Raw genomic sequence first — 16757 nt, forward strand, 5'->3', positions numbered from 1 at the left:
CCCCCCCCTCCCCGGCCCCCACACCGTGTCCGCCCCATCCGGCTGCGGAGGGGACCTCGGGGGCGACATTGGGGTCCCCGCGGATGTCCCCCCTCCCCGCTGGGTTTCCGCTGGCTGGGCCGTGGCCACCTGCACCCCGAGATAGGCAACCGCGGGGGTGGCGGCGGGTTGAGCTGGGCGCGGGGGGAGGCGGGTGGTGAGCGCAGGCCGTTGTCCCCCCCCAGCCCCTCGCCGTGTCCCCCGCTGGCACTGCCACCCCCTCCCCTGCTCTGCCATCCGGGCCGGGCTCCTCCACCCCCCCCAGAGCAGCGTGTCGTCCCCCCACTTCCCCGCACCCCCTTTGGCAGCAGCGGTTTTGCTTGGGGGGGCGGGGGGGCACCTTCCTGTGTTCCCCCGTCCCCGGCTGCGTCCCCTGCGATAAGGGGGGGACAGGCTGGGACAGGCTGGGGGGGGGAGGGGGTGTGTGGCTGCCGGCCGCATTTGGGGGTGGCCATGGTGGGTGCTGCTGCGCTGCTGTGGGCCCTGCTGCTCCTGGCGGGGGGGCCACGCTCGACCCCCGCCCTGGGGCTCCTCCAGGACCCCCCCCGCCGTGTACCAGGGCCCCCCCGGCAGCTATTTCGGCTTCGCCTTGGATTTCCACATGACGGAGGGCAGGTAGGGAGATGCCGGGGGGGGCCGGGAGCGGGCAAGGAACCCGTTCCCCACCCCCCCCACCCCCCCAACACCCTGTCTGCCCCCCCAGCCCCAGCGTGGTGGTGGGGGCACCCCGTGCCAACACCTCCCAGCCCGGCGTGGCTCAGCCCGGCGCCGTCTTCCTCTGCTCCTGGCCCCCCGGCAAGACCCCCTGCCACCCCCTCCCCATGGACACCGCGGGTGCGTGGGTGCCGTGGGCTGCGATGGGGGCGGGGGGGACGGGATGGAGGTGGGGGGCCACCAACCTGGCACGTTCCCCCTCTCCCGCTCCCCCAGGAGACGAGACCGAGACCCAAAACGACGTGAAGCTCCACACCTACAAGTCGCACCAGTGGCTGGGGGCGTCCGTCACCAGCTGGGACGGCAAACTGGTGGTGGGTGGGTGGGCACCCAGGGTGGGCACCCACCCTTGTCCCTGTCCCCATCACCTGTTGGGACGGCAAACTGGTGGTGGGTGGATGGGGTGGGCGCCCAGGGTGGGAACCCACCTTGTCCCCATCCCCGTCCCCGTCCCCGTCCCTGTCCCTGTCCCCATCACCTGTTGGGACGGCAAACTGGTGGCGGGTGCACCCAACGAGAGGGAGGGTGGGCAGCCACCCTGTCCCTGTCCCCGTCCCCGTCCCTGTCACCAGCTGGGATGGCAAACCGGTGGTGGGTGCACCCAACAGGACGGTGGGTGGGCACCCGCCCACGGTGGGTGGGCACCCGCCCTGTCTCCGTCCCTGTCCCCGTCCCCGTCACCAGCTGGGAGGGCAAACTGGTGGTGGGTGCACCCAAAAGGAGGGCGGGTGGGCACTCAGGGTGGGCACTCAGCGTGGCCACCCACCCCGTCCTTGTCCCTGTCACCAGCTGGGATGGCAAACTGGAGGTGGGTGGATGGGGTGGGGGGGGCACCCAGGGTGGGCACTCAGGGTGGGCACCCACCCCATCCCTGTCCCTGTCACCAGCTGGGATGGCAAACTGGTGGTGGGTGGATGGGGTGGGCACCCAGGGTGGGCACCCACCCTTGTCCCTGTCCCCGTCCCTGTCCCCGTCCCCGTCCCTGTCCCCATCACCAGTTGGGACAGTAAACTGGTGGTGGGTGCACCCAAAGAGAGGGTAGGTGGGTGGGTGGGTGGGTGGGCAGCCAGGGCGGGCACCCACCCTGTCCCCATCCCCGTCCCCATCCCCGTCACCAGCTGGGACGGCAAACTGGTGGTGGGTGGACGGGGTGGGTGGGCAGCCACCCTTGTCCCTGTCCCCATCACCTGTTGGGACGGCAAACTGGTGGTGGGTGCACGCAATGGGAGGGTGGGTGGGCAGCCAGGGTGGGCCCCCACCCTGTCCCCATCCCCGTCCCCAGGCCTGCGCCCCGCTGCAGCACTGGAACGCGATGGAGGGGCAGCAGGAGGCCTTCCGCACCCCGACGGGGGTCTGCTTCGTGGGTGCCCCCGCCCTGCGCCGCGTCGCCTGGTACTCGCCCTGCCGCGACCAGGTCATGGCCGGCGCCTACCGCAACAGCGACTACGGTGAGGGCGATGGGGTGGGGGGGAGGAGGTGGGGGGGTGCCCCCCACTCCCGGGCAGGGGCTCACCCTGCCCTGTGCCCGCAGCCTACGACAGGCGCTACTGCGAGATCGGCTTCAGCGCGGCCGTCACCCCGGTGAGACTGGGGGGGGCTGGGGTGGGAGATGTCGGCGTGAGGGGGGCTGGGGTGGGGGTGTTCGGGTGGGGGGTGCTGGGATGTGGGTGCTGGGATGGGGGGTGCTGTGGTGGGAGATGTCGGGGTGGGAGATGCTGGCGTGGGGGGTGCTGGGGTGGGGGGTGCTGGGGTGGGGGTGTTTGGGTGGGAGATGCTGGTGTTGGGGGGTGCTGGGGTGGGGGGTGCGGGGGTGGGAGATGTCAGGTTGGGGGTGTTGGGGTGGGGGGTGCTGCGGTGGGAGATGTCGGGGTGGGAGATGCTGGGGTGGGGGGTGCTGGGATGGGGGTGCTGGGACGGGAAATGTTGGGGTGGGGGCTGCTGGAGTGGGGAGGTGCAGGGGTGGGGGGGTGCTGGGGTGGGAGATATCAGGGTGGGGGTGTTGAGGGAGATATTGGGGTGGGGGGTGCTGGAGTGGGGGTGTTGGTGCGGGAGATGTTGGGGTGGGGGGTGTTGGGGTGTGGATGCTGGGGTGTGGGGTGCTGGGGTGGGGGGTGCTGGGGTGAGGGTGCTGGGGTGGGGGATGTCAGCTTAGGGGGTTCTGGGGTGGGGGGTGCTGGGGTGGGAGATGCTGGGATGGGGGTGCCGGGATGGGAGACGTCGGGGTGGAGGGTGTTGGTGTGGGAGATGTCGGGATGGGGGGAGCTGGGGTGGGAGACGTTGGGGCGGGAGGTGTCGGGTTGGGGGTGCCGGGGCGGGGGTGCCCCGGGGGGGACGCTGACGCCGACGCCGGCGGGTCGCGCAGGACGGGACGCTGGTGCTGGGTGCCCCCGGCGGGTACTACTTCACGGGTGAGTGCTGCCCACCCGGCCTTGCCGCCTGGGCCGACGGGTGCCGGGGGGCTCGCCGTGGGGTGGGCACGGCGGGAGGGGGGCACCGGAGACGGGACACCCCCCTAGGTGCCACCCTCAATGGGCCCGGGCTAGGGGTGGCGGGTGCCCCCTCAGTGCTTTTGTGTGTCCCCCCCCGGCCCCTGGTGTCCCCAGGGCTCCTGTACTCGGTGGAGGTGGATGCCATCCTCGCCCGCTTCCACGGCACGTCCCTGCTGTGGCCGGAGCGCCCGGGGCGGCCCACGGAGGAACCCATGGCCACTGACTACGAGGATGGCTACCGCGGTGAGCTCTTGGCGTGGGGCGGCCCTGACCCATGGCCGGCTCGTGCCGGGGCATGGCAGGGGTCAGCGGTGCCCGTCTCCCCGCAGGGTACTCGGTGGCCGTGGGCGAGTTCGATGACGATCCCAAAACCAAAGGTAGGGCCGGGTGGGCGCGGGGGGGCCATGGCCACCTGCGGAGGGGGGGGGACACGGGGCCTGGGAACCCCCGGGCTCGGGACGTGGGTGGTGCCAGCTCAGGAGCCTTTCCCTGAGCCCCCCTGCCCACCCCAGTGCCAGGGGGTATCCCCGTGCCCCCCCAGTGCCACGCTGGGGGCACTCAGGGCTCTCGTCCCCCGCAGAGTACGTGGTGGGGGTCCCCAACAAGAGCAACACGAGGGGCGAGGTGAGTGGTGCCCGGCGCCCGCTGCGTGGGGACACCCCGGGGGGTGGGGGGGGGACACACACCGGTGGGGACGGGCACCCCGCGGCGGGGGGGGGGACACACACACAGCTGGGGACGGGACCTGACGCTGCTCTGGGCAGGTGGAGATCTTCAGCGCGGGGATGACCCTGCGCCGGCTGCAGGGCATCGCCAGCGAGCAGGTACCCCCCCCCACTGCCCTGCCACCCCACGGCACCCACTGCCCCCCCATGGCACCCGCTGTCCCCGAGACCCCACCTGCCATCACCCCATGGCACCCTGCCCCACTGCTCTGCCACCCCACAGCACCTTCTGCCCCCCCACGGCACCCGCTGCCCCCCAGACCCCAGGTGCCATCACCCCACAGCACCCTGCCCCACTGCCCTGCCACCCCACAGCACCCACTGCCCCCCCACGGCACCCGCTGCCCCCCAGACCCCACATGCCACCACCCCACGGCACCCTGCCCCCCATGCCCCATCACCCCCCCCCAGCACCCCACGGCTCCCGGTACCCGCTGCCACCCTGCCATCGCCCCGTCCCCCCCCGGCACCCACCTGCCCGCTCCCCCCGCGGTGCTCCACAGCCCCCCTGCACCCCCCACCCCATAGCACCCCAGCACCCACCTGCCCCCCCACACCCCATGGTGCCCTGGCACGACCCCCCCACCCTGCCCCCCCCGGTGCCACCCCCCACCCTGCTCCTTCCCAGGTGGCATCGTACTTTGGGCACACGGTGGCCGTGGCCGACGTCAATGGGGACGGGTGAGAACCAGGACTGTCCCCCCCGCCCCACCAAATCCTCCCCCCGGGGGCACCCCAGGGTGCTGCCCCTCGCCTGGCACACCCCTGGGTGCCACCAGTCCCCAAATCTGGGGACCCTGACCCCCCCCCCCCGCCGCGGGCGCAGGCAGGACGACGTGCTGGTGGGTGCCCCCCTCTACATGGCGCGGCTCCCCGACGGCCAGCGCAGCGAGCTGGGGCGCCTCTACCTCTACCTGGGGGGGGGCCACCGGCCCCTGACCCGGCCCCCCCAGACCCTGACGGGCACCCACCCTTACGGCCGCTTCGCCGCCGCCATCGCCAGCCTCGGGGACCTGGACAAGGACGGCTACGGCGGTAACACCGGCCTGGCACGGGGGTGGCGGGGAGGGGGGGGGGCTGTGCCAGGGGGACGGTGCCAGGTCTAAACTATGGGGGAAACTGAGGCAGGAGGAGCGGGACGGGTGGCGGTGCCGGGCTGGGGTTCCCGGTGGGTGCTGACGTCCCCCGTGTCCCCAGACGTGGCGGTGGGTGCCCCGCTGGGGGGTGACGGTGGCAGCGGGCAGGTCTTCATCTTCCGCGGGCAGAGCGAGGGTCTGATGGCGGCGCCCACCCAGCGCCTCGACAGCCCCTTCCCCGGCCCCGCCGCCTTCGGCTTCGCCCTGCGCGGGGCCACCGACCTGGATGGCAACGGCTACTCAGGTAACGGCCCCGCCACTTGGCCACCGTCGTGCCACCCCGCCGCCACCCGCCCGGTCACCAACCCCCTGCTTGTCCCCGCAGATCTGCTGGTGGGGGCTTACGGGGCGGACAAGGTGGCCGTGTACTGGTGAGCGTGCCAAGCGCCGGCTGCGGTGGCAGCACGGCCTCCCCGGGGTTGGGGGGGGTCCCTGCCCGGGTCCCCTGGCACCTCAGCCCTGTCCCCGTGTCCCAGGGGACAGCCCGTGGTGGTGGCTCGCACCCAGCTGAGCGTCCCCGATGGGCTGAACCCCGAGCTGATGGCGTGTGTCCTGCCCGGCTCCCTCACCCGCGTCAGCTGGTGAGTCACGGTGGGGACACCGCCGCGGGGACACCGCCGTGGGGACGTCACCGAGGTGGGGACGCGGCCCCAGGGATGGCGGCAGGTCCCCGATACCCCCCCCCCGGGTGCTGTCCCCCCCGCAGCTTCCCCGTGGTGCTGTGCGTCAGCGTGACAGGCCAGAGCATCCCCAAGAGCATCCGTGAGTGCCGGTGTCACCCGGGGGGGGACAAGGGGCACTGCCAGGGTGTCACCGGGGGTGTCACCGTGCCATGCCCCCCACCCCCCCCCCCCATGCCAGGCCTGAACGCCGAGCTGCAGCTGGACCGGCTGAAGCCCAAGCTGTCCCGGAGGGTCCTGCTGCTGCAGGGCCACCAGCCGTCCTGGCACGGGACGCTGGAGGTGGCCCCGGGGACACCCCCCCTGTGCCACAACCTCACCGCCTACCTGCGGGTACGGGGACGCCACCAGCGCGGGTGGGGACAGGGGCACCCTCAGCCCAAGGAGGGGGGGGACGGGGATGGGGACAGCAGCATCCCCCAGCCAAGATGGGGACAGGGATAGGGACAGACAGGAGCATCCCCAGTCCAAGGAGCTACTGTCCCCATCCCAAGGGTGGGGGACAGGGCTGGGGACAGTGGCATTTCCAGCCAGGATGGGGATGGGGACAGAGGTGTCCCCAGACCAAGGGGAGTAGGGGACAGGGCTGGGGACAGTGGCATCCCCAGCTGGGATGGGGACAGGGCTGGGCACAGTGGTGTCCCCAGACCAAGGGGAGTGGGGAACAGGGATATGGATAGTGGCAGCTCCAGCCGGGATGGGGACAGGGATGGGGACAGGGATGTGGATAGTGGCATCTCCAGGTGGGATGGGGACAGTGGCACTCCCAGCCCAAGGAGGGTGGGGGACAGGGCTGGGGACAGTGGCGTCCCCAGCCGGGAGGGGGACAGGGCTGGGCACAGTGGTGTCCCCAGACCAAGGGGAGTGGGGAACAGGGATATGGATAGTGGCAGCTCCAGTTGGGATGGAGACAGGGCTGGGGACAGTGGCATCTACAGCCGGGATGGTGACAGGGATGAGGGCAGGGATGAGATAGTGGCATCTCCAGCTGGGATGGGGGCAGGCCTGGGGACAGTGGCATCCCCAGCCGGGATGGGGACAGGGCTGGGGACAGGGCTGGGGACAGTGGCGTCCCCAACCGGGATGGTGACAGAGAGGGGGACAAGGATGGGGACAGTGGCATCCCCAGCCCAAGGAGGCTGGGGGACAGGGCTGGGGACAGTGGTGTCCAAAGACCAAGGGGACTGGGGGACAGGGATATGGATAGTGGCAGCTCCAGTTGGGGTGGGGACAGGGCTGGGGACAGGGATGGGAACAGTGGCATCTCCAGCCGGGATGGGGACAGGGATGGGGACAGAGATGGGGACAGGGCTGGGGACAGTGGTGTCCCCAAACCAAGGGGACTGGGGGACAGGGGTATGGATAGTGGCAGCTCCAGTTGGGATGGGGACAGGGATGGGGACAGGGATGTGGATAGTGGCATCTCCAGGTGGGATGGGGACAGTGGCACCCCCAACACAAGGAGGCTGGGGGACAGGGCTGGGGACAGTGGCATCTCCAGCCGGGATGGGGACAGGGCTGGGGACAGGGCTGGGGACAGGGCTGGGGACAGTGGCATCCCCAGCTGGGATGGCGACAGGGATGGGGACAGTGGCATCATCCCCAGCCGGGATGGGGACAGGGATGGGCACAGCGGTGTCCCCAGTCCTGGCAGGGGGTCGCGGGGGGGGGGGTGGGGGGGGTGGGCGGGGTGTCCCCGCGGGGTGCTCTGCCCATGGGTGTCCCCAGGACGAGGCCGACTTCAAGGACAAGCTGAGCCCGGTGGCCCTGAGCCTGAGCCTGGCGCTGCCGGGGGGATCCCCGGGGCTGGTGCTCTACGGGGACACGCAGGTGCAGGCGCAGGTAGGGGACACACGGCTGGGCTGGGGACAGCGCGGGGAGGGGGGGGCTCGTCCCCAGGGCTGGCACGGGTGGGCACCCCCAGCCCGGGGGACCCTCTGCCACCGCTGTGCTCCGGCCCTGCCGCCCTCAGCCTGTCCCCAGTGTCCCCAGCCCCTCCCTGGGACGCAGCCCCCGTCCTCCCCGGTGTCCCCGGTGCTTCTGCGGGATGTCCCCCCTGCCGCCCCCGCTGTCCCCGTTCCCTCCTCGGGGTTGTCCTTCCAGCCCCTCCCCACTGTCCCCACTGTCCCCCTGCGATGTGCTCCCTACCCTCCCCGCTGTCCCCAGGCGCTCCATGGGATGTCCCCCCCGTGCCCCTCACTGTCCCCAGTCCCTCCCCAGGGTGCCCCCTCTGTACCCCTTGTTGTCCCAAATCCCTCTGTGGGATGTCCCCTCTGTCCCCCTTGTTGTCCCCAATCCCTCCTTGACATGTCCCCCCAGTGTCCCCCCCCCGTCCCCAGTCCCTTCCTGGGATGTCCCCCCTGTACCCCTTGTCCCCAGTTCCTCCCTGGGATGTCCCTTCTGTCCCCCTTGTTGTCCCCAATCCATCCTTGAGATGTCCCCCCCCATGCCCCTCACTGTCCCCAGTCCCTCCCTGGGATGTCCCCCCAGTGCCCCCCACCCCGTCCCCAGTCCCTTCCTGGGATGTCCCCCCTGTGCCCCTTGTTGTCCCCAGTCCCTCCCCAGGATGTCCCCTCTGTCCCCCTTGTTGTCCCCAGTCCCTCCTTGAGATGTCCCCCCAGTGCCCCCCCCCCCATCCCCAGTCCTTCCCCAGGATGTCCCCTCTGTACCCCTTGTCCCCAGGCCCTCCTTGAGATGTCCCCCCCCATGCCCCTCACTGTCCCCAGTCCCTTCCTGGGATGTCCCCCCTGTACCCCTTGTTTTCCCCAGTTCCTCCCCAGGATGTCCCTTCTGTCCCCCTTGTTGTCCCCAATCCATCACCGGGATGTCCCCCCCGTGCCCCTCACTGTCCCCAGTCCCTCCCCAGGATGTCCCCTCTGTCCCCCTTGTTGTCCCCAATCCATCCTTGAGATGTCCCCCCCCATGCCCCTCCCTGTCCCCAGTCCCTCCCTGGCATGTCCCCCCAGTGCCCTCCCCGTCCCCAGTCCCTCCCCGGGATGTCCCCTCTCTACCCACTCTTGTCCCCAATGACTCCCCATCCCTCACCCCCTATTCCCCCCTGTTTCCCCCCCCCCCATCCCCCCTCCCTCCCAGACCCACATCATCCTGGAGGACTGCGGCGAGGACAACCTCTGCGTCCCCGACCTGCGCCTGGCCGCTGACACGTGAGCGCGGGGCAGGGGGGACGAGGAGGGGTGCCCGGTGCCACCCCGGGGTGCTGAGCCCTGTCCCCGTGTGTGTCCCCCCCCTCCCCAGGCCCAGCCGGCGGCTGCTGGTGGGGGCGGAGGCCGTGCTGCGCCTGCGCGCCAACGCCAGCAACGCGGGCGAAGGCGCCTTCGAGGCCGAGCTGCGGGTGCAGCTGCCCCCCGGCACCCACTACCAGGCAGCCCGCAGCAGCATCCCGGTGGGTGCCCGGAACGGGGTGCCTGGGGTGGGGGGGTGGGAGGGCTCATGCCCTGCCCTTGGTGGCCATCACCCTCCGTAAGGGTGCCCAAGGGTGATGGGTGCCAGGGGGTCCCTTGGGTAGGAGGTGCCATCGTCCTTCGCATGGGTGACCAATGGTGATGGGTGGCAGGGGGTGCCCGGGGTGGGGGGTGCTCATGCCCTGCCCTTGGTGGCCATCATCCTTCATGTGGGTGCCCAGGGGTGATGGGTGCCAGGGGGGGACCGGGGTGGGGAGTCCGGTGACTCCCCTGTCCTCTCCTTGGTGGCCATCGCCCTTTGCGTGGGTGACCAATGGTGATGGGTGTCAGAGGGTGCCCGGGGTGGGGGCTGTCACACCCTGCCCTTGGTGGCCATCACCCTTCATGTGGGTGCCCCAGTGGCAATGGGTGCCCAGCATGGGTGGGACTCACGCCCTGCCCTTGGTGGTCATCATCATCCTTCATGTGGGTGCCCAATGGTGATGGATGCCAGGGGGTACCTGGGGTCAGGGGGCTCATGCCTTGCCCGTGGTGGCCATCATCCTTCACGGGGGTGCCCAGTGGTGATGGGAGCCCAGCATAGGGGTGCTCATGCCCTGCCCTTGGTGGCCACCGCTCTTCGTGTGGGTGCCCCATGGCAATGGGTGCCGGGGGTGCCCGGGGTTGGGGGGCTCATGCTCTTCTTTTGGTAGCCACCACCATCTGTGTGGGTCCCCCAGTGGCAAGAGGTGCCAGGGGGTGCCCGGGATGGAGGTTCTCGTGCTCTGCCCTTGGTGGCCATCACCCTTCTTGGGGGTGCCCAGTAGTGATGGGTGCCAGGGGGTGCCTGGGGTCGGGGGGCTCACGCCCTGTTTGCACCAGGCGGGTGCCTGGAGGCGGTTGGTGCACGTTGGGGTCCATGATGTGTCACCTCCCCGTGTCCCCGCGCCGTAGGGGCAGGAGAAGCTGAGCTGCAATCCCAAGAAGGAGAACGGGAGCCACGTGGTGCTCTGCGAGTTGGGCAACCCCATGAAAGCGGGTGCCCGGGTAAGGGGGTGGGGTGTGGGGGGTTGTCCCCCCACCGAGCCCATCACCCTGGTGTCAGGGCTGGTGGTGGTGGTGGGTCACCCACCCTCCTGCTGCCCCCCCCAGATCTCCGTGGCCATGGAGCTGAGCGTGTCTGGGCTGGAGGACGTGGGTGACGCCATCACCTTCCAGCTCCAGCTGCAGAGGTGACACCGTGCCAACCCCCCCTGTCCCCCTGCCCAACTCTTGGAATCCGGTCGCTTGGGACTTGGTGGCCTCAGCTTGTCCCCAAACTTGGTGGCCATCCCTCACCCCGCCCGTCTCCCCGCAGCAAGAACAGCCCCAGCTCCGCCAACGCCTCGGTGACGGTGACGGTGCCCGTGGAGGCTCAGGCAGAGATGGAGCTGCGAGGGTGAGGGTCTTGCGGGGGGAGGGAGGGGACCGGGGTGGCCCTGGGTGGGGGGGACGGGACACTGACCCCCCCCTCTCCTGCCAGGAACTCCCTGCCGGCCACCACGGTGCTGCCCGTCAGCTGGCACAGGGTGGAGGGCAGCCGGCGCCTGGAGGACCACGGCATCAAGGTGGAGCACGTCTACCAGGTAGGGCGCTGCGCCCATGGGTGCCCCGGGGAGGGGGTGGGGGGTGGGGGGGAGGCCTGTCCCCTCCCCCGGTGTCACCTCCCCCTCCTCCCCCAGCTCCACAACAAGGGTCCCAGCACCGTCAGCGACGTCACCCTGCGCCTGGCCGTCCCCAGCCGGCTGGGTGGCCGCGTCCTGCTCTACCTGCTGGAGCTGGGCACCGAGGGGGGCATGAGCTGCGCCCACCCCCCAGGCCTCAACGCCGAGCAGGTAGGGTGCTGCCTGGGCACCCGCGCCCACCCGCTGGGTGCTGGCCGGTGGGGGGGGGGGGGTGTCAAAGTGGTGTGTCTGTGTGTCCGTGTCCCCCCCCCACCCCTCCTTTATCTCCTTCCAGCTGGAGATCCCCCGGCCCACGGGCGCAGCACCCCGCAACGGCACCCACCAGCGGGAGCGCCGGGATGCGGAGGAGCCATCGGGTGCCGGGCTGGAGGACCCTGTCCCCGTGGTGAGCGGGTGCCCCCCGGGGACCTACGGCCCGTGACGGGTGCGGGGGCACGGGGAGGGGGGTGACCTCTCGGCCTGGCACAGGGTTTGGGGTGCAGGTCGGGGGGTCCCGGGAGCCACGGGGACCCCAAAGTGGCACGCCGCCCCCCAGGGGCCACCCTGCCTGTCACCAGGGCGGAGGTGCCTGCAATGGGGTGACGCCATCGGGTGGGGTGGGGGGTCAGGGTGGGGGTGAGGGTGACGCCGGCCGCGTGCGTCCCGCAGGACTGCAGCAACGCCACCTGCGTGGGCATCGCCTGCCACGTGCCCAGCCTGGCCAAGGAGCAGCGGGCGCTGGTGAGCGTCCGCGCCCTGCTCTGGATGGACACCCTGCAGCAGGTACCGTCCCCTCTTGGGGACAGGGTGGCACCGGGTCCCCTGGGTGTCCCCACCGTGGCCCCTCCAGCACTCCCGCAGAGAGCAGCGCTGGGGACGCCGGGTGCAGGGTCGTGGGTGCCCCGTTGGCTGCCAGCACCCCCAATGCCACATCCCCACGTGTCCCCGTGTGTCCCCGACTTGTCCCCGTGTCTGTCCCCAGCGGGAGCACCTCCTGAAGCAGTTCCTCATCCAGTCGCGAGCCTGGTTCAACACCTCGGCCATGCCCTACCGCGTCCGGCCCCGCGTCCTGCCCGCCGGGGAGGCCACGGTATGGCTGGCACGGGGGGATGCGGGGACAGGCTGTGGTGGCGGCGGTGTCACCCACTCGTCCCTCCGCAGGCTGTCACCGAGGTGGTCCGCGCCAGCCCCGGGGGCGAGGGGGCCGTGCCGGTGTGGTGGGTGGTGCTGGGGGTCCTCGCCGGGCTCCTGCTCCTCACCCTCCTCATCCTCCTCATGTGGAAGGTGAGTGGGCGGGGGGGGGGACGACACTGGGGACATCGGTGACACCCCACCATGGGGGTGGGACCTTGATGGCACTGGAGGGACCCATGAAATGGGGAACCCAGCCCTGGGGGTGGGGGCAGCGGGCACAGGGTTGGGGGTAGGGGGCAGCACCGGGGGTGGTGCCATGGGGTCCCCCAGGACCGACGGCGCGGGGTTCCCCCGGGGCCGGGCTGTCACCATGTCCCTCTTCCAGACGGGTTTCTTCAAGAGGACGCGGCCACCCTCCGAGGAGGACACGCAGGAGCTGGCACCCAGCCAGGCGCAGGAGCCGGGGGGTGCCCAGGGCTAGAGGGGTCCCCTGGGGTCCCCCTGCCCCCCCGCCCCCACAGCATGTCCCCTGTTCCAGCCCCACGTCCCCAGCACCCCCGGGTTCCCGTGGGGGACATCACCCCGTCCCAGCCCCGATGTCCCCAGCACCCCCAGGTTCCCACGGGTCACCCCCCCCGTCCCCATGTCCCCAGCACCCCCGGGTGCCCACAGGACCCAGCACCCCACCGCTGCCCCCCGACAATAAATCTCTGCCTGGCACCCGGCGTGTGCCATGGGGTGACGTGGGGGGTGTCCCCCCCCCCCCCAGGGGACAGGACACATGCAGGGGTGAACAGGGACAGGGGGGGCCTTTTGGGGACCCCCATGTGCCTTGTGGGGTGCCCAGGGCCCCCTATGGGTGCTGGGGGGCTGAGGCAGGAGGGGCCGGTACTGGGGTCATCCCAGTATGTCGGTGCCGGTACTGGGAGAGGGTGCCGGGACCGGTACCAGGGTCAGTGCTGGGATACCAGTATGGAACTGGGAGCCGGTACTGGGGGCCAGTGCTGGTACAGGGGAGTGAAGGTCAGTACTGGGATCATCCCAGTATGTTGGTGCCAGTACTGGGGTCAGTGCCGGGATGCCGGTGCTGGTACGGGTGGGTTGGTGCGGTACTGGGGTAAGTCCCGGGACGCCAGTGCGGTACTGGGGGCCGATATGGGGGCTCGAGGCGGTACTGGGAGCGGGTGCTGGTACTGGGAGTGGGTCCTGGGATGCCAGTGCCAGTGCCGCGGTTAGTCCCGGGATACTGGTGCAGTATCAGGGTCGGTGCCGGTACTGGGGTCAGTGCCAGGATGCCAGTGCCGGTACCAAGTCCCAGTACCGGGGGTCAGGGCGGTACTGGGAGTGGGTCCGGAGGTCGGCGCTGGTACCAGTTTCAGTGCTGGGATGCTGGTGCGGGACCGAATCCCAGTCCCGAGGCTCGGGGCGGTACCGGGGGTGGCTACAGGGGGTCGGTTCTGGTCTCGGGGTCAGGCCTGGGATGTCAGTGCCTGTAGGGAGGGGTCGGTGCCGGGATCAGTGCCGGGATGCCGGTGTGGTGCTGGGTCCCAGTCCCGAGGCTCAGGGCGGTACTGGGGATGGCTACAGGGCGTTGGTTCTGGCCTTGGGGTCGGTGCCCGGATGCCGGTGCTGGTACAGGGCAGCGGGTGCCGGTACCGGGGTCAGTGCCAAGATGCCGACATGGTACCAGGGGTGGGTCATGGGATGCCGGTGCCGATTATCGGCGTTAGTCCCAGGATCCAGTGTCGGTACAGGGGGGGGGTGCTGGTACCAGGGTCAGTGCTGGGGTGCCAATACGGTACCGGGGTTAGTGCCAGGATGCCAATATGGTACTGGGGTCGGTGCTGGGATGCCAGTGCCAGTACTGGGGTCGGTGCTGGGATGCCAATACGGTACCGGGGTAAGTCCTGGGATGCCAATGTGGTACTGGGGTCAATGCCGGGGTGTTGATACCGAGTGCCGGTCCCGGGGACAGTCCTGGGATGCCAGTGCCGGGACCGGGGTCAGTGCTGGAATGCTGATATGGTACCAGGGGTGGGTGCCGGGATGCCGGTACTGGTACCCGGGTCGGTGCCAGTACTGGGGTCAGTGCTGGGATGCCAGTGTGGTACCGGGCGTGGGTCCTGGGATGCTGGTGCGGTCCCGGGATGCCGGTGCCAGTACCGGGGTCAGTGCTGGAATATCGATATGGTACCGGGGGTGGGTCCCGGGATGCTGGTGCTGGGGTCAGTGCTGGGACGCTGGTGCGGTATCAGGGTCGGTGCCGGTGCCGGGGTAAGTGCCAGGATGCCAGTATGGTACCGGGGGTGGGTCCTGGGATGCCATGTGGTATCAGGAGTGGATCCCGGGATGCCGATATGGTACCGGAGGGGGGTGTTCTAGGATGCTGGTGCTGGTACCATCAGACCCGGGATGTCGGTGCAGTATCAGGGTTTGTGCCGGTACCGGGGTCAGTGCCGGAGTGCCGATATGGTACTGGGGGTGGGTCCTGGGATGCTGGTGTTGGTACTGGGGTCAGTGCCGGGATGTGAATACGGTACCCGGGTCAGTGCTGGGATGCCGATGTGGGACCGGGGGTGGGTCCCGGGATGCTGGTGCAGTACCAGGGGCAGTGCCGGTACCGGGGTCAGTGCCAGGATATGGTACCCGGGTCAGTGCCGGGATGCCAATATGGTACCGGGGGACAGTCCCGGGGTGCCGGTACTGAGTGCCGGTACTGGGATCAGTCCTGGGATGCCAGTGCTGGTACTGGGGTCAGTGTTGGAATGCTGATATGGTACTGGGGGTGAGTCCTGGGATGCTGGTGCCGGTACCAAGGTCAGACCGGGGATGCCGGTGCGGTATCACGGTCAGTGCCAGTACCGGGGTCGGTACCAGAGTGCTGATATGGTCCCGGGGGTGGGTCCTGGGATGCTGGTGTTGGTACTGGGGTCAGTGCCGGGATGCGAATACAGTACCCGGGTCAGTGCCGGGATGCCGATATGGTACCGGGGGTGGGTCCTGGGATGCCGGTGCGGTAGCAGGAGCAGTGCCGGTACCGGGTCAGTGCCAGGATACCGATATGGTACCTGGGTCAGTGCTGGGATGCTGGTACCGAGTGCCGGGGTCAGTGCCGGGATGCCAATACGGTACCGGGGTCAGTGCCAGGATGCCAGTGCTGGTACTGGGGTCGGTGCTGGGATGCCAATATGGTACCGGGGGACAGTCCCGGGGTGCCGGTACCGAGTGCCGGTACCGGGGTCAGTCCTGGGATGCCAGTGCTGGTACTGGGGTCAGTGTTGGAATGCTGATATGGTACTGGGGGTGAGTCCTGGGATGCCGGTGCCGGTACCAAGGTCCGACCCGGGATGCCGGTACAGTATCAGGGTCGGTGCCGGTACCGGGGTCGGTACCGGAGTGCCGATATGGTACCGGGGGTGGGTCCTGGGATGCCGGTGCAGTACCAGGGTCGGTGCCGGTACCCGGGTCAGTGCCGGGATGCCGATATGGTACCGGGGGTCGGTCCCGGGATGCCGGTGCCGGTACCGGGGGGGATCGATGCTGGTACCCGGGTGGGTGCCGGGATGCCGATACGGTTCCGAGGTCAGTGCCGGGATGTCGGTGCCGGTGCCGGGGGTGGGTCGGGGGTTGCGGGGCGGTGCCGGGGGTGGGGGCCGGTGCCGGGGCGGGGCGGGCGGCCGTGCCCGGCGGCTCCGGCAGGTGGAGCCCGGTCCCCGCGGCGGCGGTGGCGGCGGGCGGAGCGGGCCGGGCCGGGCGGGCCGGGGCATGGCGGGGTAACGGCGCGGAGCCACCATGCGGCCCCGCCGCCTCCTGCCGCCGCTGCCGGTGCTGCTGCTGCTGGTGGCCGCGGGCGGGCGGCGGGCGCGGGGCGCGGCGGAGCCGGGAGCGCACGGTGAGAGCGGCCTTTGTGTGCGGGGGCGGCGGTGGAGGCGGGGGGGGGGGGGGAGGCGCCCACCCCCGCCCCGACCTCCCCCTCCCCGGCCCCTCCATCGACCCCCAGCCCCGCCTGACTGACCCCCATCCCGCCGCGGAACGACCCCCCCCCCCGCCATCCCCGCTGCCCGCCCCCCCCAGGTGGCCGGCCGGGGCCGTCCGTCCCCCGCCCCGAGCCGAGTCCGTCCATCCCCCGTCGTCGCCCCCCACCCCACCCCACCCCACCCCACCCCAACCCCGGGTGTCTCTCTCTCAGCGCCCCCCCCCCCCCCCCCCCCTCCGCCCCGGTCTGTGCGTCCGTCTCCCCCCTCCCCGGGCGGTTCTGGGCGTAAGGTGCTGGGTGGGGGGGTCCTGGGGGTGCAGGAGGGTGGGGGGGGGGTTCTTGGTGGTGCCGTGGGGTGCAAATGGGTGTGGGGGGGGATCGCGGGCAGGGCTTGGGGGGGCAAGAGGGTGGGGGTGGTCTGTGGCTATGGGGTGCGTGGCGGGGGGGGGGCCTGGGCAGCAGCAGGGGGTGCAGGATGGTGGGTGGGGGTCGCAAGCCAGGGCGGGGAAGGAAGGTGGGGGGGGTCCTGGGCAGAGCTTGAGGGTGCAGGAGGGTGGCTGGGGGTCCCAGGCTGTGGGGTGCAGGAGGTTGGGTGGGGGGCCTGGGCAGCACCAAGGAATGCAATACGGTGGGTGGGGGGTCCCAGGCCAGCGGGTGCCAGGATGGATGTGGGGGGGGGTCTTAGACAGAGCATGGGGGGTGCAACATGGCGGTGGGGGGGGAGTGCCAGGCCATGGGGTGCAGGAGGGTGGGTGGGGGT

At 70.8% G+C, this 16757-nt stretch overlaps 1 protein-coding gene across 1 annotated transcript; it reads left to right on the plus strand.

The window, feature by feature from the left end:
- Positions 1–473: 473 nt before the first annotated feature.
- On the plus strand, positions 474–12637 carry ITGA2B (integrin subunit alpha 2b). The gene is given in 31 exon segments (XM_054224609.1): positions 474–579; positions 581–654; positions 743–873; positions 970–1067; positions 2036–2201; positions 2285–2334; positions 3116–3161; positions 3357–3485; positions 3572–3619; positions 3823–3866; positions 4007–4066; positions 4596–4648; positions 4794–5002; positions 5165–5347; positions 5429–5474; positions 5580–5684; positions 5810–5865; positions 5965–6116; positions 7512–7625; positions 8877–8947; positions 9039–9186; positions 10139–10231; positions 10337–10416; positions 10542–10622; positions 10707–10809; positions 10906–11058; positions 11183–11293; positions 11557–11670; positions 11870–11977; positions 12049–12171; positions 12407–12637. Coding segments are annotated over 31 exon segments (3132 nt in total). The 5' UTR covers positions 474–492; the 3' UTR covers positions 12503–12637.
- The last annotated feature ends 4120 nt before the right edge of the window (positions 12638–16757 follow it).

This window comes from Rissa tridactyla, chromosome 19 (genome assembly GCF_028500815.1).
Source record: "Rissa tridactyla isolate bRisTri1 chromosome 19, bRisTri1.patW.cur.20221130, whole genome shotgun sequence".
In the NCBI taxonomy this organism is placed as follows: domain Eukaryota; kingdom Metazoa; phylum Chordata; class Aves; order Charadriiformes; family Laridae; genus Rissa; species Rissa tridactyla.